This window comes from Neomonachus schauinslandi, chromosome 2 (genome assembly GCF_002201575.2).
Source record: "Neomonachus schauinslandi chromosome 2, ASM220157v2, whole genome shotgun sequence".
NCBI lineage: Eukaryota > Metazoa > Chordata > Mammalia > Carnivora > Phocidae > Neomonachus > Neomonachus schauinslandi.
In genome coordinates, this window is record NC_058404.1 from 169,950,031 (window position 1) to 169,976,251 (window position 26,221).

Sequence of the window (26,221 nt, forward strand, 5' to 3'; positions counted from 1 at the left end):
CTAATGCACAAAATGGTGATCACAGTCAATAATACTGTATTATAAACTTCTGAGTTGCTAAGAGACTAGATCTTAATTGTTCTCATCACAAGACACACACACACACACTCACAAAGATGATCGTGTTACAGGTATTAACTAATGTTATAATAGTATTCATATTACAATATATAAATGTATCAAATCAACACATTGTATACCTTAAACTTACACAATGTTGTATGTCAGTCACATCTTTAAAAATAATTAGTTTAAAAGATAATTTCAATTGACCTTGTGACCCTCAGACTAAAAATAACTTCATTAAGACTATGGTTAGCTATTGAACCAACATGTTCTTAACCCAGATCTCTAGCCAGATGATGCTTTAGTTTACCTTCTATTGGCACAGAGCAGAGAGGTGTCCCTTTGGATTCTATTACAATCTCTCATTCTCTTAGCAGTTTTGCTGCTTAGAAAGGGGCAGACAGGCTCCTACCTGGGGCCCACTTTTCTGTTCCAGCCACATTACAATGGTCAGTCTGAGTGGCAGTGACCCCCCGCCGCATCTCTAGCAAAGCTGGGAAGTTGGCCCATGTAAATGACACATGGAACCCAGAGCCAGAAATACATGATTTCTCAAAAAGCCCTTCCCATGATAGCCATGATTTTTTTTAAAGCTGTGAGTTCAGATGAGGTCTGTAGCAACCTAGAGCTTATTTAGACAGTGCTCAGTTTTTTCCCTTTACACTAATGCTGTAGACCAATGTTACTCAGTAAGTAACATAAAATGCTGTATGAAATTCATCTCTCTTACTTCAGATATTCTTATATCTGAAGACATGTTTTAGTTGAGATCTAGAAACAACGACATGAATGGACGCCCAGCGTAGACTGTCATCATTTGGGAATGGTAGAGGGTGGCGGGGAGAAGGAAACTCACATTACTCTGATTCCATCCACATGCTGAGCACCCTACTGGGTGTGTGACATGCTGTGGGTCATCTGATTCTCCGAATGACCCTGCAAAGAACGCAGTACTATTATTCCATTTTACAGATGAGGAAATTGAGATTTACAGAATTTAAGTCACGTTTCTAAAATCACAAATCTATTATGTCGACAAACTAAAATTTGAACCTGAGTGAGACAGACTCTCAAGCCCATGTTCTTTCTGATAATCAGATGATCATGATGATAGCTAATGTCCATTGAGCATTTCCTATTTGCGAGGCACAAATATACCAAGGTGGTTTGGGGCAATTCTCAGCATGCTCAATTTTCTGTCTTTGAGGCTCATCTAGCACCTCTGAAAATGGCAATGACAGACACCCACACAGTGCTACCGCTGTTCTCTTCTCTCACAAGCTCTGGGAGGTGTGTTCTTTTGTTTCTCCTATTTTTAGTTGAAGCTGAGGGATAGAATCTTAGGTGACTGGCCCACAGTTCCATAGCTGCTGAATGGAAGAGCTGCGGTTTGCACCCAGGCAATCTGGCTTCTAAGCCCAAGCTTTTCGTCTTCAGACTCTTGCCTGTCATGTAGGTGGGCCTTCCCATGGCCCCGTGGGCATGTCTGGTTTGTTGCTCTTATTTCCCATGTGATTGTTGTGGGAATTCTATACCACCAGCTCAAGTTTACCTGAAGATGTGCGATTGTTTCAGATTGAGAGGAAATACAAAATATGGTTTTTGTGCGTGTTTTGTTTTTGGTTTTGGTTGCTTGCTTTGTAGTGGTGATCCCAGGCAGTTGACTCCCAGTGAATGACAAAAGAGGAAAACCCAGCCACTGTCCCTGTCCCTCCTGCAGGGCCATGCTCCAAGTGGAAAGAGTATGAAGTAGGAGCTGGAAGACCTGGGTTCTGGCTCCAGTTCTGTGGGTGAGGAGCTGTGTGACTTTGATAAGTCACTTAACCTCTCTGGACTTTGCTTGTCTCATCTGTAGAATGGGATGATGCTAATGCCTATGCTGGGAACCTCATAGTGTTATTGTGAGGACCAAAGAAGACGTTATACAAGTAACCAGAGAAATGTTATAGAAGATGTTATAGAAATGCCTGGGTAGCTCAGCCGGTGAAGCGTCCGACTTATGATTCCAGGGTCATGAGATTGAGCCCTGCGCCGAGCCTGGGTCAGCCTCCGAGCTCAGCAGGGAGTTTGCTTGAGGATTCTCTCTCTCTCCCCCCCCCCCCTTCTCCCTCTGCCCCCTCCCCCTGTTTCACGCACAGGCTTGCTCTCTCTAAAATAAATCTTAAAAAAATAAGAAGAAATGCTTTGATAACCTGCAGCTCTAGCTGAACATAATGTATAATTTTGGTCTTCCAACAGTTTCTTCACAAAATTGTGCTGTAGTGGGGTTCCCATAGTCCCATCAGCCGTGCTGGGTTACGGGTTTGGCTGCTGTGTGGACAAAGTCAGCTGGAGGCCAGTCCCAGGCATGCTCGCTGGAAAGCACCTGCCCCTTCTCTCTAAACCCTGAGCTTGGGAATCATTGTAGCAACTGGAGCTTTACAAAGTGTCCTAGCTTAACACAAGCAGCAGAAGTTTGTTTTCCAGGCCTTAGGAAAAAAATTAAAATGGGAAATGTCTGGGAATACAATGGTTGTTAATGGTAATGCAGAGAGTACCAGCCTCTGTATGCGAGGAGTTTCAGTCTAATTTCCAGAAAGGAGACAGTGATGATATGTATAAAGAATTCCCTCTATGTCAGTGGGATTGTTGGTCGCCTCATTTTATGGACAAAACAAGCCTTGAAACAATTTTTTGATTGGTTGCATTCCCTCTGTGTGAGTGTGTGTGTGTGTGTGTGTGTGTGTGTGTGTGTGTTGTGATTTTTCACTTTACATAGAACAAATCACTCTTCCCTTTTCCTTTGTTAGAGCACGGTTATGGTAAGCATTCTTCAATTCAGAATTCGTCACTGGTTCAGCCAGAATGGGAACGGAGCCCCTGAGTCCAGTCATACAAGCCTTCCTTTCCTGGTGCCCCTGGTTTAAGGCCAGAGCGGGCTTAGTCTCCAGAGCCCTGGTTGAAAAGGTGGGGCTTTAGCTAGCAGGGGCTTTATGCTAGCTTAAAAACAAAAACAAACCAAAACAAAAAACAAACTTAATCCAGGGTTCTATGTAAATATTAATTGACCTCAAAGTTGCCCCCCTGTTGCAGGGACTGTGGGTGGGCTTGCTTGCTCCTCTCCCGCCCCCCCCCCCCCCCCCCCCCCCCCCCTCCAGGGGCTCAGGACTTACAAGGATCTCCAAAGAATGAAGGACTGCAGCATTATCTGGCCTGCTGCCTTGAGCAGCATTAAAGCACTCTTACCATCACAGAGATAAATAATGTGGCACCTATAAAACATTTTCCCCAAAATCTTTTTTCTTTTTTCTTTTTTTTTTTTTTTAAGCTTATTATAAAGTTAACACAGAGGGGGGAAATTGACACAGGAAGCTGAGAGATTTCCCAGCGGCCCACGGCATATTTGGGCATTCCATTAAAAGTAAAACGTCTTCCCATTCCTCTCAAGTTCTTTGAGGCTCTCTCTCTGTGAAGGATGGGAGGTCCGCCAAGGGGAGCGTGTTGTCATGCCAGCGCCAAGTCCCCATATGTTGGCGGGGTGATGACATGCTGGTTGAAGCTAGTCTTCTGTCCCAGTCGAGTAAGTCGAGTAATGTGGTCTGGCTCGCCCTGGGGCACATCCCATTGTTAACATGTGAAGATGTTCTGAAGATATAAAAACAAATATTATTTTGTGTCCTGTAGGTACTCAGGTGTGAACTGCTGTTCTCTCCTTCAAGGTGTAAAGGCTCTTCCCAAAGCACTTTTAACAGTGGTGTGGTCAGCGCTTCAGTGCGTTGTCACGGAGTGTTCACTCAGCATACTGTCTTTAAAGCTTTGCTCCAGAGATAAGGGCTCACAACCCTTTTGGTAGAGGGTTCCTTATTTTAGTATCTTTTCCTTAAGAAGTTCGGTATTACCACTGTCCAACTCTCCTTGCAGTTCCAAAGCCCCTACCTCTTGCTCAATAACGTTGTGTGAAAGGACAACTTTGGGTTGGCATTTTCCCCACACTCATCCAAATACCTCAAGATACCCTTTTCATTCTTCTCTGAGAAAATTAATCTGGACTCCCTCCACTGTTCTTTAGAACTCACAGGGCTCATGTTGCTTTGATTAGTTTTGCTGATTTTTCTCTGGATACGCTGCATTTTCTCAGAAGAAAAAATTCATCAACAGATGTTAAGTGCTGAGGATGTGCTTGGCACTTACCTAGGCATTGTAGGATATAAAAAAAAAAAAATACTCTGGTTCTCTGACCTCAAGTGGCTCTTGGGGGAACCTGCAGGGGACAGTGGAAGGGGCACTGTGTTGAGAATCAAGAGACCCCTCCCCCCCCCCCACATACTCATCCATACCTGCCGCTCACAGGCTGGGCGACCTGGGGCAAGTCACTTTCTTTTGATGGGCCTCATCGATCAAGTAGAGGACAAGAAAAGCTTTGAGTTCAGTTCTGAAAACAAGGCTCAGAGGCTAATTGGAGAGCTGGAATTAATTCAAAGAATAGAGCATTACAAGATGAGCTATTTACTATCTACCACAGGAGTTTAGGAAAAGAAGAGTTTGGGAATGAGGCTTCTTGAACTTGAGCCAGCTGTCTCGGGCCCAAATCACTAGACCCACTGCAGCTCCATTCTGGGCATAGAAGGCCAGTTGTCCCCCAGCTGGCTTGGTCCCTGTCTGGGAACCCTGTCCTGGGGAGGGAGCCTGTAGAAGTCAGAATACTATGTTCTCCCTCCTTCCCTCTGGCCCTTCCCACCATGTTCTCTGCACCCTGTCTCTGTCCAGACTTACCTCACTCACTGCTTACTCCCTTGTGCCTCATTACCATCCCAAGGCTTTGTGACAGGATCCAATCTGCAGAGTCACATCACCTCTTGGGCTTTTGAGAAGCCATTGCTTTGCAACACTCTTCAGGTCCCTCCTCTCCTTGGTGATTTTGTGTGGTCACCAAGGTTGGTCACAGTCATGCTTGCTCTTAAAACAGTTGTTGTTTTTTTTTTTAAATATTTATTTGAGAGAGAGAGAGAGCGAGCACAAGCGGGGTGAGTGGAAGAGGGAGAAGCAGGCTCCCCGCTGAGCCGGGAGCCTGATGCGGGACTCGATTCCAGAACCCCGAGATCATGACCTGAGCTGAAGGCAGTCGCTTAACCAACTGAGCCACCCAGGCACCCCGATAGAACAGTTTTCAGTTTCTGGAGCTACTGAGCGTTCTTAAGGCTCCTTCTACCCATCTTTCCTTGTGTCCACACACACGCAAGTTCAAACATGATTGTGTTAGAGACACAGGTATATTGCCTGTCTGGAACAGAAACCCAACAGATAAGTCGACATGGGCCAAAGATGTTTTGTTCAAATAGAAACCCATCTTCTTGCATTCGGAAACCCTGTATTACCCTAGTACAGGTGAGAGCTTCCAATCTCCACATGAAGAACAGGGGGGGTGTTACTACCTTGGGAACTTGGTGTATATCTCTTAAACAGGCTTGGTAATGGCAGCCCCACAAGGGGTGTCTTTGGTCAGATAAAGTCTAAGATGTGTCTGTTCCTCAGATACCTTGTCATCTCTAGGATTACCTTTTTAGCCTTTATTCTAGTCTATTCCTGAAAATGCCCTCATTTTTCATATCTCACCCCTACCCTAAGAATGCAGTATATCTAATTTAAAGCGAATTTTTTAAAACAACTATTTAAAATTCTTCTTATTCTTGAATTGCCATAAATGTCTTGGAAGAGCCCCTCTTCACGTTCACTCCATCTTTGCATTTATAGGTAAGTAAGTGCCAGTTGGTCACGGACTGTTTCTGTTTAGTGGTGGTTCCTGAGGAAACCCCTGGAAGACAGCCTGCCATGCCCACTGCACTCCCTGCGAGGCAGATACTCATTCTTGTTAGCGGGTGATGCTCTCGGGACGTGGGTTTACTCATTTGTGAAATGAGGTGGTTGGGTTCCAGGTCCCCAGAGCCCTTGTGTTCTGGGTCTCTGCGCCATGGTTAAATGCTTTTCCTGTGTGAGTACTTACAGACTTCTAGGAGTCAGCTTCGAGAAGTAAAACATCATAAATGCTCTCTTTAGGGTTGGTAATAGCAGTACTTATAATTAAGGTCTTTGTAGGTCTTTGTAGGTCTGAGCTCAGTGAGTTCATTTCAGGCGCTTTGTAAAATGTGCAGATTTTTTGTTTCTTGGTGAGTCGTGAAATAAAACCTTTCTTATAAACCAACAACAAAAATGCAGTCAGTCCTGATGATGATAATTATAGCTCACTTTTACTAGGCACCAAGTACTGCCCAAAGCCTGCTTTACATATATGAACTTATTTAATGAACTCTTACAGCAGTTGGGTCCTATGCTTAGGGGTGGGGGATACGGCAGACCAACTCCCCACCTTTGTGTGATTTACCTTCCAGTGTGAGGAGGGAGATAAACAGCACAACACAGAAGTGGAATATAAGTACAGTAGGTGAAAATACTTACGCTATCGAAAAAAATAAAGTAGGGAAGACAGAGCTAGATCTTGCTGGGAGAGGTTACAGTTTTACATAGTCAGGGAAGTTCCCCTGAGAAAGGGACATCAGGTGAGATGTGAGGGAGGGCACCGGGTAGATAGTGGGGGAGGCCAAGGTGAGCACCTGCCTGGTGGAGGAGGGACCGGCCTGGTGGGAGGCCAGTGTGGCTGGAGCCGTGTGAGTGACCCATGGGGACAGGAGTGGGATAAGATGTTAGAGAGGTATCTCACAGTTGGAAATGTCCAGAGAGATCTTTTAGCCCAAACCCTTCTCCCTCCTTGGCTCCCCTTCTCCTCTCTTACTTGTTCAATGAGGAAAGTGAAACCTAGATAATCAGGGGACATCCTGTAGGTCACAGCTACTAGCAGCATCAGGACAAGAACCCATGGTTTCATGGCTCTTAATCCCGCTTGCATCCTACTACCATAAGATCCAGAAAGCGTAAGAGGAATTAAGCTCCTTTCACTACCCCAGGCCCCTCCATCCTTGCTCTGGGATGAAGGGCAGATACGGTTGATGCTCATCATTTGCGGTGGTTCTTTAAAATCCTCTAAAAGCACTGCTAACACTGAATTAGCAAATACTGAAGCATTGCTCCTAAGAGAAATACAGAACTAGTTTCCTGGGAGTCTCTGGTCACATTTTCATCAACCTATCCGTACACAACCTTGTTTTATGTGTGTTTCTGTTTAAAGACACCTTATTTAATGTATACTGTTGATTCATTAACACTGAATTCACGCCAATAGCACTATAACTTGTGCCTGAATGGAGCTTACCTAGCACACCTGTTTCCATAAGGCACCTCACAGCCTTCTTGCGCTTGAGAATCCTGGACAGCACTTTAGCACTTTGCTTCGAGGCCATATTAAACAGTGAAATCATCAAGAAAAAGCACAAATGCAAAAAATGAGATACTACATAATCACATAAAGAACACTTATTGACAGTAGGAGAGCTAAAACAAGAAGGCAGAGTATTGCCTTGTTCAGCCTCAGCTGGGAACGTGCACATCAAGCAACCCGAATTTTTTGCCACTCTTACATGTCCAGGAGTGACCACAGAAGTGCGACGAGAATTGATTTGGGGGTTACAGATAAAATTCAGCAAGTAGGTGAATTTGCGAATATGGAATCCGCAAATAGTGAGAATGGACTGTATTTGCACTTGAGCCATTCCAAGGAAGGACTTCATTCAAGACCAAGCAGCGTCACTCTTTGTGGAGTCGTCCACTGGGCACGTTTTAGAGTAGAGGGTCAGATCAGTTCTGAATGGCCTCAGATACTACCTGTCAAGCATGCTTTTGGCTAATTGTTGTTAAGACTGATACTCTGTTTATTCAAAGATTGCATTTTCCATATTGCAAATAGGCTTGTTATTAGTTGAGATTGTATTTGTAACTTCCCCATCTCCCCAGTGTCCCAGCTCTGACTATTCCCTGTTTCCCCAGGTCCCCAGCCCCTGGCCCAGAGGGAACAGCCTGTCTCCTGAGTTCAGGCTCTCTCTGCTCCTTTCTTTGGATCAGCATCTCCTCTAAAGCTCACATGGCCACCCTGCTTTCCCCAGCAAAAGAAAGTGGCCTACTTTATGTGCAGAACTTGGATATTCATTATGGTTTTACTCTGTGCTTACTCTGCAAATAACATTTCTCAGCTTTACAGCAGCAGAAATATAATCTATAGTGTAAATCAGCCATGTGGATCACAGAACTTGCCTCCCAGTCTTTTCCAAGACTCCTGCAGGGGAAAATTAAAATACCATTCACACTTTCAGGGAGTAAGAGTGGTTTCCCAGCAGTGCAGACATCTGCTGCTTATCAGCAGGAATAGAAGCGGGATCCTGCCAGCGTAGCTCCTTGGCCTGGACTTGCACGGGCTCTTACTCCAGCTCGGGGAGTGTGGGCTGGGAAGCTGGTGTTTACTGCTACAGACTCAGCTTCTGTTGGCATTCAGATGTCTCCAGCAAAAGTTCCCTTCTGTCTAACATGGTCCCTGTCCCATCAGGAGAAGTTTCTGTGGTTACTGTCAGATCATGATTCTTGGAGATGCTTTGTGGGGACTCTGAGTTGTCCTGGGCCGTGGGCTGCGGCAGGTTGGAGCCATCCAGGAGGGTCATGATTGGATGTTTGGCTGGGTGGGGGTCGGGGGTGGGGGAAGGATTTGACATGTGCCCTAGTTGGATGTGTGAGGTATCAGGTTTCAGAAGTCCCTCTTGCCCCCAGTCTTCTACCCTTAGTGAGAGTGACCATTTCACATCATATAAAAAAGAGCCTTTTGCACACGCTTTGACCTTGCCCTGCAAGGGTGGGGTTATCCCTCCAAGGATGCAGAAACTGAGGACAATTAATTTGCCGAGGCCACAGCCAGAAAGCGGTGGTCCCGGATTCCTGATCAGATCTGGTCTGCTCTTGCCATGTTACCTCAGTCTCCAGCTTGAGTGCCTGCATGTGACAAATATTTATTGAGCATGTAATGTGTGCTGAGCCCTCTTTTGGGTGGTGAGCACTCACATAGAGAGGTCCACATTACAGGCCTGGTCTCCAAGAACAGCTAAGGCAGAACAAAGACTAGGCTTAGGACCCATCCGCTCCTCAGCTCTATCACTGCCGAACTTCACTGAGCTGGTCTCCTCTTCTGTAAAATCAAGAGAATAATCCACCTTGAGGGCTCAGCCTTCGATCAGATTCTAGCAGGTGCTTATTTCCTGTGTGAGCCTGGGCAGTTCAGCTACACATTCCAAACCTGAGTTTCTCACCTGGAAAACAAGAAAGGTGACTTCTGCCTTGCAGGGCCACGAGCACCTGTCCTGCTACGCGTTGTAGAGCGTGCAGCATTAGAAGGTGACCGGTAAATGTCAGTGATCTCCTTCAGGCTCCTCCACAAGTCCAGACTCTCAGTTTTGTGTGTCAGGTAGCACAGAGTAAGCACTAGGTCACCGCTAGGAGGATGGTAAGGTGATTATATGGGAAGATGTCTAATGTGATCGACTTGCAAGTGATGTTTAAATATGCACATGCACATAATTTGTTCCTTGACATTCTGGAAACACGGGGCTCCATCTCTTGTTCGAATCCACCTCTGCTCAACTTTTTCATTGATAAAAATAGGCCTCATACTGCCAGCCTGGTTCCTGGGCAGGACATGACTCATACGACGAACCATGTACGCACTAAGTCACAACCCTGGGGTCTGTGTCTGGCGCCAGCGATGACTCTCCGGAGATCCCGGCCATTAAGAGGTGGAAGCAGCTCCTTGGCTGGCATCTTTGGCGCATGAAACTGCAGTGGGCTGGTGATTAAACACCAGACTGGATTTCCTCCAGAGAATGAATCTTCCTGTTAGCCAAGTGGAACATCCGGTTAGACTTCCCTTTCTTACTGTAAATTAATAAATTGGCATTCTGGTTTTTATTTTTAAATGCATATAAATGGGCCATAATGTCATTTCGATTCACCCCACCCTGCAGATTAACAGGAGACACTGTGGACCAGATCATAAATGCTTTTTGATTGCCATGGAACCCTGGCCTTTCTTTAGCTGCAGAAAGCCTTTCGTGGAGGAGAAAGACCTGGACCCTGGCTGAGGAGGCCCAGAGGCCTCAGCCCCATGCTGGGCTGCCTCGCGGCCCCTCCCACAGGTTGTTCCAGAGCCTGACCACCCTAGGCCTTCCCACACCACCACAGTGCTCTGGCCTGCAGGGATGAGCACAGGCGGCAGACAACTGATTGCACTTGTATTTCCTTTGCCTCCTTGGAGACTCCTTGCCTCCAGCGATTTGTTACCAGGAGGTGGGGGTGGGGGAAGGTGGCAGGGAGGGAGGGTGGGAGGGAAGGGAGGAAAGAAGGAAGGGAATGGCGCCCTCCGGTGGACAGTCTGTGCAAGGGCACCAAGACCACCTCAGGGCTAGTAAGTACTGTGAGTGCTTGGAAGTACTCATTCATTCCCTTCTCGGGGGGTATTTCCTTCTCCTCAGTGTACTTCTGGACGTGAATTCTCTGGGGCCTCTTCAGAGTGGGAGCCGGTCTCCCTGGCCTCTGGTATCGGTGTATGCTAGCTGTTGCACAGTTAGGACGAGCACGTTGTGTGTCGGGTAAGGGGTGGTAGGGTCTCTCTGGGGTCCCGGGGTGCAGAGCGAGGTATGCCTGCCTGGCTCCCCCTCCTTCAGGAAAGCCAGCGTTGTTGTTGCTCCTAGGAGGTGGCATGGCAAGCTGGGCTTGAAGGCCAGCCCCACTGAGTACCAGCTGGTTACCTTGGATTCACATACTGCTGTAGTGGACTCGGGCTGCATGACAAAGTACCACGAGCTGGGTGGTTTAAACAACAGGAATTTTATTCTCCATTCTGGAGGCTGGAAGTCCCAAGATCAAGGTGCTGGCAGGTTTGGTTTCTCCCATAGCTCCTTCCTTGGCTTGCAGATGGCACGCATCTCTGTGCACACATTCCTGATGTCTCTTTCTCTTCTCTAAGGACATCAATCCTATTAGATTCAGGCCCACTCTTACGACCTCCTTTAGGCTTAAATACCTCTTTAAAGGCCCTGTCTCCAATACAACCACATTGGGGGTTAGGGCTTCAACATACGAATTCAGAAGGGGGCACAGTTCAGTCTGTAACAACCACCCTATGCCTCAGTTTCCTCATCTGTAAAATAGACATAATAACAGCTTTCGCGTATGTTGTCTTACAGATGAAGTTGATTACATATGTAAAGACAGTGTCTGGCATCTGCCCCTGGTGCCTGGCACAGAGCCCCTAAAGCCCTCAGGATTTCTTACGTGGTAAGAGCACTAGGAGCATCTTTTGTTCTAACGTTTAGTCTTCAATCCTGGTTCCTGAAATAGAGTTCCTAAACCTGTTGGAATTTCCTGGGTGACAGCAGTGTCTTTTGCTCTAATGAAGTGACTCTTGGGCTCCTGGATGGGAAGCTGATTTCAGGAAGACTAAGCCATGATTAAAAGCTCGGACTTTTCAGCCCTACCCCCCATTTTCCAGAGAGGGGAGAGGGCTAGACAGGGAACAAATGGTAGATTGTGCCTATGTGATGAATTCCCCCTAAAAATCCCCGAGGTACGTATGCTGAAGGGGCTGCGGAGCGGCGTGGTCAGGGAGGGCTTGGAAGCTGGGTGCCCTCCCCATGCCTTGCACTCTGCAGCTGTCCCATCTGGCTGTTCTCAAGCTATCTCCTTTGATGAACGGGTAATCTAGTAAGGAAACTGGCTTCCTGAGTTCTGTGAGCTGCTCTAGCAAATTAAACCCAAAGAGGAGGTTGTGGGATCCCCCAGTTTAGCCAGTCAGAAGCACAAGGGACAACCTGGGCTTGCTGTTGGCATCTGAGGTGCGGGGGAAGGGCAGTCTCGTGGGACTGAGCCTTTAACCTGTGGGATCCGGTGCTATCTCCAGGTACATAGGGTCAGAATTTTGTTAAATTATAGGACACCCAGTGGTATTATAGAGAATTGCTTGGTAACCAGAAATGTGACCAGAAATGTCAGAGCAAAGTGTTCTGTCAGGACTAAAGGAGAAACACAGGAGAAATGAGCTTATCTACTCTGTATGTTGTGTCCAGACACACACACTCCTGATTAACACGTGTGTGTGACAGGGCTGTCTCCACCCCAGCCTTCACCCACCTCCCGCCTCCTCCTCACCACCAAATGCACAAACCGTAGGGTTAACTATGATGACCGTGGTACCCCAAGTCACACCTTTCAGAATGTTTTATGAAGCCTTGAACTGGCCAGAGTTCCTTTAGGGAGTCTTTTCTCCTTCCCAACATGGCGGGGGGGGGGGGGAGGATCTACCTCTTTTACTTGGTTGTAATAATTATACCAAATTAAATTGGAAAACTAATAAAGCGCCTCTACCATGGGAGCTCCCTAAATGGAAACTCCATCCCTCTTCATTCTACTTCTGGAAGCCCCTCACCTAAGTACGAGTGAGAATATTTTAAGATAATAATAAATACTTGGAAATATGTTTACGACATACTGACGTTAGGAGTTCCTAGCCGCACAGAAATACGTATCTTCTGTCTTAAATGAAAAGCAAAACACATTGATGTCATGGTTTCAGCCCTGCACAAGCGTGTGTCAAAATCCAGTGGAGTGACACTGTCCCGCTCTCCAGCATGGCCCCAGACCCTTGTCCCCACCCTCCCTGGCCACGTGAGGGGATAGGAAGGAGCCCAGGCTGCCGTTCTGCGCAGCTGGGCTAGCTCATCCTTACTGAAGAGATCTCTCAGTGAGAAGGAATGGGGAGTTTTTGTTTCCCCTGAATAAGAGTGGGGCAGCAAGGACTCCCCAGCGACAGTTAAATATTTAAAGTACATGCAGAATCACATCTCTGTCCACTCCCGCGTGACTGCCCTTGTGCATTCTTTCCAGCACATCACTGGTTCAAACCTCAGTTTCTATAAATCTCAAAATGATTACATTTCTCAACGTTGTGTGGTGGCAGGTCATCAAGCACTTCTTACAGAACAGTTGAGGAAGAGTTCCCACAGCCAGAGGCTGCCTTGGGAATGGCACAGAGCGAGAGAAATAAAAACACATCTGCTTGGGAAGAATCCTTATGTATTCATTTAAGGATTTAAAATCACCAAAGCCTGAAATCTGGGGAACCTGCACGGCTCCACACTGTGCATAAGGGGGAATTGGAAAGTCTGCTCCTTACTTCCTTAGTGCATCTTTCCTCTAATTGTGTTAAGTAACTTAGCTTTGAGTCCCTATTATTGTGCGTGCTCTGGGGCATTTCCCAAATACAGAGACTGTGGTTGGTATTCCCGCACCTTGACCTTGGCGTGTTTCCAGAACATTTACTAGGGACAGAGCCTCTTGTTTGCTGGTGGCAGAGGTAACCCAGGCTGGGAACGACCCTCCGTGAACCGACCAGCCAGGAGTGAGCAAGCAAACCGGCATGGAGATGGATATCGCAGACAACAGTTCAATCCCAGATCTGTCCCCCGTGCCTGGCACATTGTAAGCACTACGTGCGGGTCATCTATTATTATGGGTGGTAGCTGTTATCAGGACTGTCCTCTTTGTAGAAGGCCCTGTCAGATGTTAACAAAGCGTATGTTTTCCAGCAGGGTTGTCTTGTTCTGAGAGATGGGAAGGGGGGATATTAAGTACATGGACCTAGTGGGCCTAGGGTCCCCAAGGGCCAGGCGTCTTGTTTTGTGCCCCATTGCTCACCATGTTGTCCATAGTTGGGGAGAAATGGCAGGAACAACTGAAGCGCTCATTGGGGTCAGTGTAGAAATGCTCTCTGGTCCTCCCTGGCTGCCAGGGTCATGCTGAATAATTAAGCAGGCTGATTCCCTGCTTCAGCTGGATGGAGAAGTGGGTCAGGCTCCACTCTAGAGTCCCTGGGCACCTCTCAAGCGGAGCCCACCGGGATGCTGGCTTAGAGAGCATTTCAGTGTTCCAAAAAGAAAAGCGATAGCACATAAAGCCTCATTATATTAAAAACAGTGACCATGATGACGATGGTTTACTTTCCTCCGTGTGATGACCACAAACACCGATTAACTAAAGACTTCCCTATTATGGAGGCAGTGCCCAATGAAGGTATGTTGAATCTTAAAAGGCCTGTGCTTTTTTCTTTTAAAGATTTTATGTATTTATTTTTGAGAGAGAAAGCGTGCGCACATGTGCAAGCGGGTCGGCGGGGCAGAGGGAGAGAGAGAGGGGCAGAGAATCTCAAGCAGACTCTGCACTCTTGATCTCACAACCCTGAGATCATGACCCTAGCTGAAATCAAGAGTCGGACACTTAACCCACTGAGCCACCCAGGTGCCCCGAGCCTGTGTTTTTTTAGAACAGACTCTGTAAAAGTCATTTGGAGTCCCAGCCCTTTGCTTCCTCACTGCTTTATTTCTCAGCAAAATCTGGACTTTCGGAAGACTGGGCCCCGGGCAGAAATCGGGCTCGTGTTGTGTCCGTGGTGTGCAGTACCTGGGAAATGAAAGGGTGGAGGGCTGTTCTCAACTCTTAGAGAAACATTTCAGAACATAGGATGTCAAATGTAATGAAGGTGCCCTAAATGGCTATGTTATCCTGGCCACCAGGATGGAAAAAAAAAAAAAAAAAGATACTCTCACTGTTCATATGTGGGCTATATGATCACTAAAAAGGTTCTTCTTGGGGCGCCTGCGTGGCTCAGTCGGTTAAGCGTCTGCCTTCAGCTCAGGTCATGATCTTGGAATCCCGGGCTTCCTGCCCAGCAGGGAGTCTGCTTCTCCCTCTGCCCCTCCCCCTGCTTGTGCACACGCGCTCTCTTTCGCTTTCCTCTCTCTCTCAAATAAATAAATCAAATCTTAAAAATAAAAGGTTCTTCTTCATAGTCACGTGTAGCAAGAAGACTTGTTTTCCTTGCACCGGGCCCCACGAGCATGGATAGAAGAGGGCCCCGCAGAACAGCTCCAAATCACCCCGGCAGGAGCCGGGATCACCGTGCTCTTGGGCTCCAGAGTAGAATGCCAGTCTCACGTCCCCAGGAAGTCCAGGGGCCCTTCCCAAAGTTCCGCCTGCTCCCTGGGGCTTGGGTTGACTTCCCCGTCTCCGCTTGGAGGCCTTTGCCTATTGCTCTTTCTCTGCCAAGCATCTCCCTGGGGGAGGGGACACCCTTCTCTTTCAATTCCCCCTGCACGTCAGCCGTCCTTTTGTAGCTGGCTTTTGCTGGAGCACGGAGGATAATGGAGGGGCTCACAGTGCATCAAAAACGGGGCATTGGGCTTCCCTCCTCTTTACAGGCCACCTGCTCAGAGACTGTGCTTCCTTCCCTAGAGGCTGTACGGCCCTTTCTCCCTGCCCCCACTTCCCTTCATGCCCATTTCTTCTGCTCGCCCCTAACTGCCTGCTCATTTCTTATGTAAAGCCACTGAACCATTCTCCTCCTCCTCCTCCTCCTCCTCCTCCTCCGCTTCTCAAAAAAGAACTCTGCTGCCACCTGGTAAGCTCTTTCTACCCCCAACCGTGCGTCTTCATGGATGTCTTGATGACTGAGTGCTCTGGTTTCTAACTCCCTTGGAATTCTTTTAAAATACTTCATATTCTCAGAGCCTTTGGAAAGTTAGTGAAAGCTTCGGACCCTTTTGCATAATACGGAAACACACAAATAATTGGGGGTATATTTTCAAGAGGTTTAGAAGCCCATCCATGGATCCCCGCCCCCCCCCCCCCCGGGCCGGGGACTCTTGGTCAAACCCCCTGAGGTAGGCCGAGGAGATGGAGCCTGCCCTTCTGAAGAGGACAGAGCCTCCTCCACTCCTCCCCAGGCCCCATTGTCCTCCCCACCCCCAAGCCACTGAGGTGTGTATCATGTATCGTGAGTTGGAAAAAGAAGCTCATGTATCATGAGCTTGTATCATGAGTTGGGAAAAAAAGACAGGACTGACTGGCTGGCTGTTGGTGACATTCTCCAATCCCCACACATTTGACGAGGACCAAAGACCTTGAGGAAATAGTGGCCACCTTTTCTCAATCAGCCCCTTCGGGCCAGACCCTGTAAAGGTACTGAGCATAGGCCATCCCATTTAATCATGCCAGTGACCTCCAGGAGGTCCGTATCATTGTCCTCACTGCAGCAGGCTTGGAAACTGAGGCTCACCGAGATTATGTAACTTGGCTCAGATCACCCAACTTGGGATTTGTTCCTTGAAAACCTGGGGCTTAAGCCACTATGTTCATGCCCCTCCCCTCCATACCCTGTACCTTATTCATCCTGTTCATGTCCCTGGAGCTGCGTGACCTATGGTGTTATAGCCAAATGAATTCATCCTTCCAGTTTTTTATTTTTTTAAAGATTTATTCATGTGTTTGAGAGAGAGAGGGAGGGGAGAAGGGGCAAACGGAGAGGGAGAGAGAGAATCTCCAGCAGACCCCATGCTGAGCACAGAGCCTGATGTAGGGCTCGATCCCACGACCCCGAGATCATGACCTGAGCGAAAATCAAGAGTTGGACACTTCACCACCTGAGCCACCCAGGTGCCCCTTTCCAGTTTTTTTAAATACACAGAGCAGAGCCTTTGGTCTCTTTGGTTCATTGATGTGTCTCTAGGACCTGGCTTATAGTAGATGTTAGTGTGTGTTTGTTGACTGAGTGAATCCATCCATTCTACAAAGCCCAGCTCAATACCACATCCCTCAAGTAGCTGTCCAGGGGTGCCTGGGCGGCTCCATCGGTTAATGGTCTGACTTCGGCTCAGGTCATGGTCTCTGGGTCCTGGGGTCCAGTCCCAAGCCAAGCACAGGGCAGGCTCCGTGCTCAGTGGGGAGTCTGCTTCTCCCTCTCCCTCTCCCTTGGCCCCTCCCCTGACTCGTGCGCGCACACGCTCTCTCTCAAATCAATAAAATGTTAAAAAAAAAAAAAAAAGCTATCCAAAATGCTCTTTCTCTGAGTTAAAAAAAACAAAAAACAAAAAAACTGCCCTTCCATGAGCAACCAACATGTCTGTGTCCCCTTACTTCACGCTGCTGTGTTAGGGGTTACTGCTTGGTGTCTGTTCCTTTACGGGCTCCTCGAGAGTGGAGCTATGCCTGACTCCTTTCTCTCTGTCTCCAGGAACTAACAGGCACTCAATAAATGTTTATTGACTTGAATATACAGTTATTGTCCTGCAGGGTAATTAGGCTTAAATGGTAAGTCACTTGCATAAATGAGTGTTAATTAGGATTACATGTGTAATGCTAGACAAAAGTGTAGCTTTCCTCTAGGAACTTTTTTAGTTTTTTAATATCTATAATTTAGTGTTGCTGTGGATTCGAGTATCACTTCCCTCTTTGTCATTGCTCCTCAGTAGTCACAGAGCTCTGACCTTGATACCGGCATTGAAGGAGCCGCTTTGTGGACGTGGGCTCATGGAAGCACCACGTTCCCTGGTGCCGTGCACTGAGCTGGCTCGCCTGGACAGAGACGAGACTGGACCTTCCTGTCCAACAGCTCAGGTTCCCTCGTCTTTCCCCTCCCCCCATCCCTGTCCCCCCGAATAGTCCCCGGACAGGCCCCCCAGTCCCCTGCCTGCATGTTCTCCTCTTGCTTGTCCTCATTAAAGCTCCGGGAAAGGAAACGTAGACCACCTCCAAGAGAACAAAGAACGAAAGGAGAGGGCCTCCTGGATCGAGAGAGAGAGAGAGAGAGAGTGAGAAGAAACTGAACATTTGCTACAGGCCAGTCACGTTCCCTTTCTTACTGACTTTGGAGCTTCTGGGAGCTCTGGGAGCCTCAGTTACCACCATTTTTCACCTGAGAACACTTATATTCGTGGAGGCTGAGCACCGACTGATGGGGATGTAGGAATTCAAACCCAGGACTATCTGGCTGGTAGGAACCAAGGCTTTGTGCTGCGTTCTGTCCCTCCACACGTGTGTTTGGAAGTGGTCTTCCCCAGGCGTGTGTCTCTATTAATATAGGACTCAAGAGAAAATGAAGTGGAAACATGATGTGTGTTTCTAACCAAGATAAGACAACTTGATTTCAGTGCGGAGAAGGAGAAATGGGAGAGAAGCACGCCTCAGGCCAAGCGCTGTGTCCCTGTTAATTCAGCCATGATGCTCATTCCCCTAATGCCAGTGAGGACTAAGGGAGCAGCAGAAACTCTGCCCAGTTACTCCTCACAACATGTGACAGGCGGTTGGGAGACAGGGATTTTTAGTATCAGATGAAGAAACTGAGACACAGATTTTTAACTAACTTGCTCAAGATCACGAATACTAAGTGGCAGTCTTGGGATTTCCACCCACATTTTACTTTCAGGACCAGTCTTAGGGACAGCATGACTTTGGGTGAGGAAAGGGGTCTTAGAGACCAGAAGTGACTTCCCCAAAGTCATGACTTAAATCCAGATTTGTCTAATGACACTGTCCATTCCCTGAACCGCTTCTCATTTTTGCCATTTTGGTAAAGAGCTATTGAAAAATGAACATTGGGGCACCTGCCTGACTGGCTTGGTCAGTGGAGCATGTGACTCTTGATCTTGGGGTTGTGAGTTCGAGCCCCACATGGAATGTAGAGATTAAGAACAAAATCTTGAAAAGAAAAATGAACATCAATCGAAGTGCAAATGTTGGGAGGTTTTTTTAAATTTTGAAAAAAAGTAAGGTTAATTAAATATTTGATTTTTTTTTTCTTACTGAATATTTTGGCTCTCCCCATAGTCTGAAACAAATGTTTATTCCCAGAGTTGATAGCATCGGACATCATCATCTCCGAGCTTAAGAAAAAGTGGTGGTGGTTGTAAACCTTCCCCGCCACACGGGGGCAGCACCAAACAGCGCAGGTTGTTCTTGGCGGCTTGGTTCCTGGGGAGGACGAACTGGGTTATTCCCCTTACACATGGTTCCTCTTACTAAAGCCGTGGGGACCGGTGTTGAGGTTTTATGGATCAGAAACGAAATTACAACAGCAGCAAAACTGCACAAGGAAAATTACTTAAATGCCTTGTAATCATATAGTTAGGACTCTTGTTTTTTTTTTTATCAGCGTGACAAACAGTATATTTCCTGTACCATTGGCATTTCTTAGCCAAGAAAAATACCCTTGAATTTTAGTGAGCTTGTTTAAATTGAGATCCAAGTATTCTTGAACTAAAGGGACAAAAAGCAGCCATTATTCTTTTTTACCTTCCTTGTTGTTAATAAATTCTTTTGAGTATTTACAGCCTGTAGGATTTTGTAGCAGGCAATTAAAGAGAGTGGGAAAATGTGTTCCTGGCTTCTAGTTTTAAGGGCATATGACCACCCCACGGTGTTTTACTGTTCACCTCTGCTGGGATCACCAGATGCTCAACTGATAGCAGCTTCTTTTGATCTTGAACCCTATTTCCGCTTGGGCATATCACAGTAGCCCATCCAAACCTCCATTTTCCACACCAGAGGCTGAATTCACTGGAATTTGACCAGAGTGACTATAATAATTTATTATCCAAACTGGGACCCTATTGAGAGTAAAAGGATCCACTCAGTAATTTTGCTAGAACAACAAACATAAACCAGAACTGTCCTGGGGACAATTGGAACGTGTGGTCCCACTCACTACAAATCATATCCTTTCATTTTCCCCCCTTTAATGACTCCAGCTAAGATTTATTGTAGCACTCTGTTCATTTGCTCTTTCCATTCAACAAATGTTCACTGAGTTTTCTTTCCATTTTTATAAATGAAAAAAAGATTGGGATTTTATAAATCACTTGGCAAGATCACAGTACCAGTAAATCAGAGCTAAGATTTTAACCAGGCTGTCCCTGCTCTGGGCCATATACACTCAAAACTATACCAATGTTGCTGACTGTTCTTGAGCCTTTCTGTGGATGTAGCCCCATCTGACCCTGTCCTTCCAGTAAAATCTCAAGCATGTAGAGAGTGGTTAAGAGTGGGAGCCCAGACAAAAATGGACAGGGAAAGAAACAACAAATGTTGGAGAGGTTGTGGAGAAAGGGGAACCCTCTTACACTGTTGGTGGGAATGCAAGTTGGTACAGCCACTTTGGAAAACAGTGTGGAGGTTCCTCAAAAATTTAAAAATAGAGCTACCCTATGACCCAGCAATTGCACTACTGGGTATTTACCCCAAAGACACAGATGTAGTGAAAAGAAGGGCCATATGCACCCCAATGTTCATAGCAGCAATGTCCGCAATAGCCAAACTGTGTAAAGAGCCAAGATGCCCTTCAACAGATGAATGGATAAAGAAGATGTGGTCCATTCCATATACAATGGAATATTACTCAGCCATCAGAAAAGATGAATACCAACTTTAACATCAACATGGATGGGACTGGAGGAGATTATGCTAAGTGAAATAAGTCAAGCAGAGAAAGTCAATTATCATGTGGTTTCTTATTTGTGGAACATAAGGAATAACATGGAGGACATTAGGAGAAGGAAGGGAAAAATGGGGGGAGTGGAATTGGAGGGAGAGATGAACCATGAGGGACTATGGATCTGAGAAACAAACAGGGTTTTAGAGGGGAGGGGGGAGGGGGGATTGGTTAGCCCGGTGATGGGTATTAAAGAGGGCACGTACTGCATGGAGCACTGGGTGTTTTACGAAAACAATGGATCGTGGATCACTACATCAAAAACTAATGATGTATAACATAATAAAATTTAAAACTACCAAAAAAAAAAGAGTGGGAGCCCAGAACCCTGAGTTCTCCACTTACTGGCCTTGTGCTTCATTCTCTTTCCTCACCTATAAAATGGGTACACACAAATAATTATTTAAAATAATAGGGTTGGGGCGCCTGGGTGGCTCAGTCAGTTAAGCGACTGCCTTCGGCTCAGGTCATGATCCTGGAGTCCCAGGATCGAGTCCCGCATCGGGCTCCCTGCTCAGCGGGGGGTCTGCTTCTCCCTCTGACCCTCTTCCCTCTCGTGCTGTCTCTCATTCTCTCTCTCAAATAAATAATAAATAAAATCTTTAAAAAAAAAAAATAAAATAATAGGGTTATTATTAATCAAATAATAATCCTATTTGATTATTAGATTTGATTAATTTGATTATTAATAATAAAAGGATTAAAATAAGGAGTAAATGAATTAATACCTTTGACATTTGAACAATGTCTTGTTTGTTGTGTCAGATGATACAACTATGCTGTGCTATTTTTCTGCTATTAAAGTAGGTTGGGATGATAAACCTGTTCTCCAAACTGGGAGAGTTTCCCAGTTTGATGCTGGAGGAGAGCTCTAGAGGAGTGTGATACTGTGATGTATAAGAAAAATATGTATTTGGTTGTTAAGATATATTTCTCATATGTTTGGTCTTTGGTTCCTGGCTCACAGCTCCCCAAACCCTTGGGATTTCCTAAGTGCTGAGAGTGAGTAAGGGTCTTTTGTTATGTGAATGATGTGATGTTTGGAGAGCACCTAAGGCTGGGGGCTGCTCACCAGTGGACCCCACCAGGTGTTTAGAGAGTTGAACTTTCAGCCCCACCCCCAGCCCCCCACCCCCTGGGCTCCTGGGGAGGGGCGAGAAGGCTGGAGATTGAGTTCCATCACCAATGATCAGTGGTTTGATCAATCATGCCCTTGTAATGAAGCCTGCATACAAACCCCAAAAGGTGGTGAACATATGCAGATTGGGGAGAATAGGGTTGCCCGGAGCAGGTGTGGAAGCTAGTAAGTAAAATGTTTCTGAGTTCTGTGAGCTGCTCTAGCAAATTAATCAAAGCTGGGGAGCGAGTTGTTGGAACCTCCAATCTATAACCTGGGCTTGTGACTGGCATCTGAAGTCGGAGGGGGGAGTTGCCGGGGTACAGTCTTGTAGGACCAGCCCCTTAACCTGTGGGATCTGATGCTGTCAGCAGGTAGTGTCAGAATTGAGTTGAACTGTAGGACCCCCAGTCTGAGAACTGCCTGGTGGTGTGTGGACAAACCACACACTTTTTTGGCGAAGGCGGGAAAGCCGAGTTTTTCATTAGAAGGCGGGCGGTAACAAGATCAGAATGGCAGGCTGGGGTGGGTTGTGGCGGTGTGCTTTTACTGACTAGCAGGGAGATTGGTGAGCTACACGGTGCTTCCTGCAGGAGGCAGAAAGGGACACTTAGGGCAGAGCCCCTGGAAGTCGTGAACAGGGGAAGGTGGGCTGTGGTGCGTGGAGCTGACATATCCATCGGGAGAAGCACAGCTCAGTCTCAGGCGAAGGGGGCAGAGCTGCAGACGGGGGTGGCAGGCCAGCTGCTGACCAAGGCCGCCCTCAGCGGGTCCCCAGCCGGCCCTGGTACCTGTGGGCCTCCTCTTCCCCTTGGGCTGGTTTCCCTGCAGCAGATGCACAGGCACAGATGAAACGTGAGGGTGTCTTCCAGGAACTTCCCTCAGGACACGGAGTGCTGAGTAGCTTTGGCGGCTGTCCCAAGGACCTTCTCTTTTTGGTGTCTTTGTAGAAGGCATCGTATCCACCGTCGGGCAGGGCTGGTGTTCTGTTCCGGGTGGTTTTGCAGATACCTCCCTGCGTCCCCTCTAGGACAGGAGGATCTGTGTGCTGTTTCCTTAAATAGATTGTCTTTGGTATTTTGGTGGGGTTTTCTCCCCCCTTGAAAGTGTGGTTAGCAACTCAGGCAGGAGGCAGCCGGTAGGGGCATGGGCATGAGACAGGGAAGGTTGAACTGAACCGAATGTGGTCACTTTGGGACGGTGTGTAGCATTTCTTCCTTTGGTTAGCGGCGAGTCCTGTTCCCTTGCTTGGTTCTTGAGTTTGGCCAAGAAGGAATTCAGAGCCAAACTCACGCAAGCAAGCATTTAACAGTGTTCAGAGCAAAAGTACACTGTAGGTGGGCTAGCAGGCGGGCCGAGAGGTGGCTGCTTCATAGGGGGTCAGGGTTACTTGGTTTATAGACTTGCATGAGTTATGAGGTCAGAGCGAGGGCCATCTCGGGCCGAGGGGGACTCCCGTCACCTAAGGGACTCCTCCCACTGGTGGGGAAGGGGAGGTTTGGGCCCTATGTGGTCCTTGTTGGAACTGCCAGGGCAACCATGCCCTGCAGGGGGTGGGGTCAACACCTCAATGTAAATGTGGTATAATGAAGCCAGAGGGTACTCTAGGACCACGGTTATAAGAAAGAACGATGCATGTTCCTGGGGTTTTGCCCCACTGTTTGCGTTCCGGAGATGGTTGGCAATTTCTGCCTTTTCAACAGCCGGCCAGCCCTGCTCAGTGCTCCTGTCTAGCCAGCTGCCCCCTCTATCAGTCTGATTATGAAGTTCACTCTGGAAACTTTACAAGATAACTCTGAGAGCCAGCCTGCCGGCTCCCCCGACCCCGCAGACACGTGGCCCCTTGTCTGCCCTGCCCCTGCTGGGGAGGTAGGCAGCTTCTTCAGCTCTTGTGCAGCTTGGGAGGGACCCCCATTCCGGCTACCTGGTGTCCCTGGCAATTGGCAGCAAGCAGATCTGTGGCCGCATTAGCCCTCACATGTCCCATGAGTTTCCCTTTTTTTATACATCTTTGAATTTTCTTGTTGTAACATGCATATGATACTTTTTATATTTTGAAACAATTGGATGACTGAACTTTAGAAAGGAAGGCAAGGAGTGTGAGATCAAAATATCTCGAAAGGATAAAAGAATAGGGTGTCTCGCGAGCTTGTGCGTTGTGCAGGCTTTCAGGATTTGGTGCTAATTACAGATGCTATGGAACCTGAGACCTAGTATCACAAAAGCACATTTTTCCCATCTTCCCTCATTTCTGGGTATGAGAGAATACATTTTGCTTCATCATTATTAGAAACAAGTGCCAAACATGTATTTAATTCTTTCTCTCTCCCATTGTCTTTTTCTGGGTGTTTAACACATAGCAGATCTCATGGGTGTTGCATTTCTTACTATTTAAAAAAAAAAAAACCTGCCTTATCATAGATAAAGGAGCTTAAAAATCCTCATACTCATTAGCCCTGTAATTCTACTTCTAGTAATCTACTCCAAGAAAAAAATCTGAACACACACACACATATACAGAAAAGTAGGCAAGAAGGTATTTATCACTACATTTTTAAAAGATGTTATTTATTTATTTAACAGAGAGAGAGAGAAAGAGAGCACAAGCAGGGGGATTGGCCAAGGGAGAGGGAGAAGCAGGCTCTGTGCTGAGCAGGGAGCCTGATGTGGGGCTCGATCGCAGGACCCGAGCCAAAGGCACATGCTTAACCAACTGCGCCACCCAGGCGCCCCATCACTACATTTTTTTAAGAGCAAAAGGCAGGGGGCGCCTGGGTGGCTCAGTCGTTAAGCATCTGCCTTCGGCTCAGGTCATGATCCCAGGATCCTGGGATCGAGGCCCAAATCGGGCTCCTGGCTCAGCGGGGAGCCTGCTTCTCCCTCTCCCTCTGCCTCTCCCCCCTGCTCATGCTCTCTCTCTCTCTCTGTATCTCTGTGTCTCAAATGAATAAATAAAATCTTAAAAAAAAATAGCAAAAGGCAGTCACAATTTAATTTTCTAGCAATAGAGGATTCGTTTGCTGGATTCGATGATCGGGCCATTATGTAGTGATTGTAGATGCATTAGGCATACCCGGCAGGGGATCTTGGTAAGTCGGTGGAGCTCGGCCTCCGTCAGTGTGCGCCTTCATGCCCTGTGCTTTGTCTTGCAGTGTTTCGCTGTGCGCTCTCTGGGATGGGTGGAAATGGCAGAGGAGGACCTCGCCCCTGGCAAAAGTAGCGTTGCAGTCAACAACTGTATCAGGCAACTTTCTTACTGCAAAAATGACATCCGGGACACAGTCGGCATCTGGGGAGAGGTGAGTAACACGTGGAAAGAATTAACGGCAGGCTCGCTCACACTCTGCTGTGCTTTGCGCACCCCAGAGCTCTGCGAGATGTGCTACTGAGGGAATTTATTGGGTGCATTTCCCCAGAAAGACAGGTAGGGTGGGTGTAGTGTACCCTTTGATTTATCTGTTCGCTCTGCCAGATCCCGGTGAGAACTGGGCCCTGGGAGAGAACATTTGTCTGTGTCTACACGGCAGGGTCTGACCGGGTATCCCCAAGTCCCAGGGATGTATGGATGGGTGCTAGGGTCCAGAAACCCCTAAACTTGCATGCAAAACTGGACACACCATTATATAAGGAGGAAAGGAGATGTTCTCTGAAAGTATGTTCTCAAAGGGGAATGTGACCCTTACACATACACACAAAAATGCTGATGTCCCTTGTATTCTAAAAGTTGATGCATTATCCTTTTATAACACATTCTGCTTTATTTATAATCTGAAAATCAATATTATACCTGAGTTTTAAGAATTGATAACTATATATTCTTTCTCCCTTTGAACAAAATAATTCTGCTTTGAAATGTTAGTTGACGTCATTTCAGAAAGGAAAGTAATAAGTAAAAATACCCAGTTCGTATAAAAATCATGTCAAACAAGAAAAGCTACATGCCTGCCATGCTCTGAGACCAATAGAACAGGTATATCGAAAGCGTCTTGAAATAGTGCATGCTACGTGAGCCCCCTGCTCTCGAACCTTGCCCACTTCATACAGAGCATTGGCAGCTCTTGGATGGGGCTCTTTGGAGCCCCGAGCAGCACTGTCGTAATGGGAGGGAGGGAGGTTCCCAAGGCTTCCCATGGAAGAGTCTATGTACCTTAGAATGGGGCTGAGCTGCATTACCATCCAGACTTTTAGATCTCAAGCACGGGGAGAAAGAAGGAAGAATTTTCTCCTGTCTAAGAAAAGGACGTCTGTTTGGTGTCTGCCTTTACCATGCTTTCACTGCATTACTTCCCACCTCCCACCCAAATACCCAGACATGTCTTTCCCACCAGATTATCTACCTGCCTTCTCTCTCCTTCAGTCAAAATACTCTCCCACCAAAAGAACAAATCTCAGCTAGGATTTAGAAGAAAGGTTGGCGTAATTCGTACTAACGTGTGAATGGCTGATGAATACCACCAAGTACTTGCCACCAGGTACTTAGAAGAGCTTAGTAAGATTCTAAAGGAATCTCCAATTGGCAGGATACCTACAGGAGAGAGAACTTTGTATGGGGATATAGGGCGAGGGGGCAGCCATGCCTGAAAATCCTCTGTGTCTTCCCACCTAGTTAGCCCCACTAAGCCGTTCCTATTTTTCTCAATTCTTCCTTCTTCTGAACAATAAATTCTTCAGGCAGTGAGGGCTTCTAGCTCATGGTGTACGAAGTAGAGCTCAACACTGAGGGTGGGGAGCTCTGCCTTTTTGCCATGCCCCACCACATA

The 26,221-nt window shown here is 47.1% G+C and overlaps 1 protein-coding gene across 1 annotated transcript in view; it reads left to right on the top strand.

The window, feature by feature from the left end:
• APBB2 (amyloid beta precursor protein binding family B member 2) overlaps nt 1-26,221 on the top strand; it is a 360,396-nt gene that overhangs the window by 263,970 nt on the left and 70,205 nt on the right. The window contains 1 exon segment of the mRNA XM_021701683.1: nt 24,614-24,760. Coding sequence (XP_021557358.1) covers nt 24,614-24,760 — 147 coding nt within the window.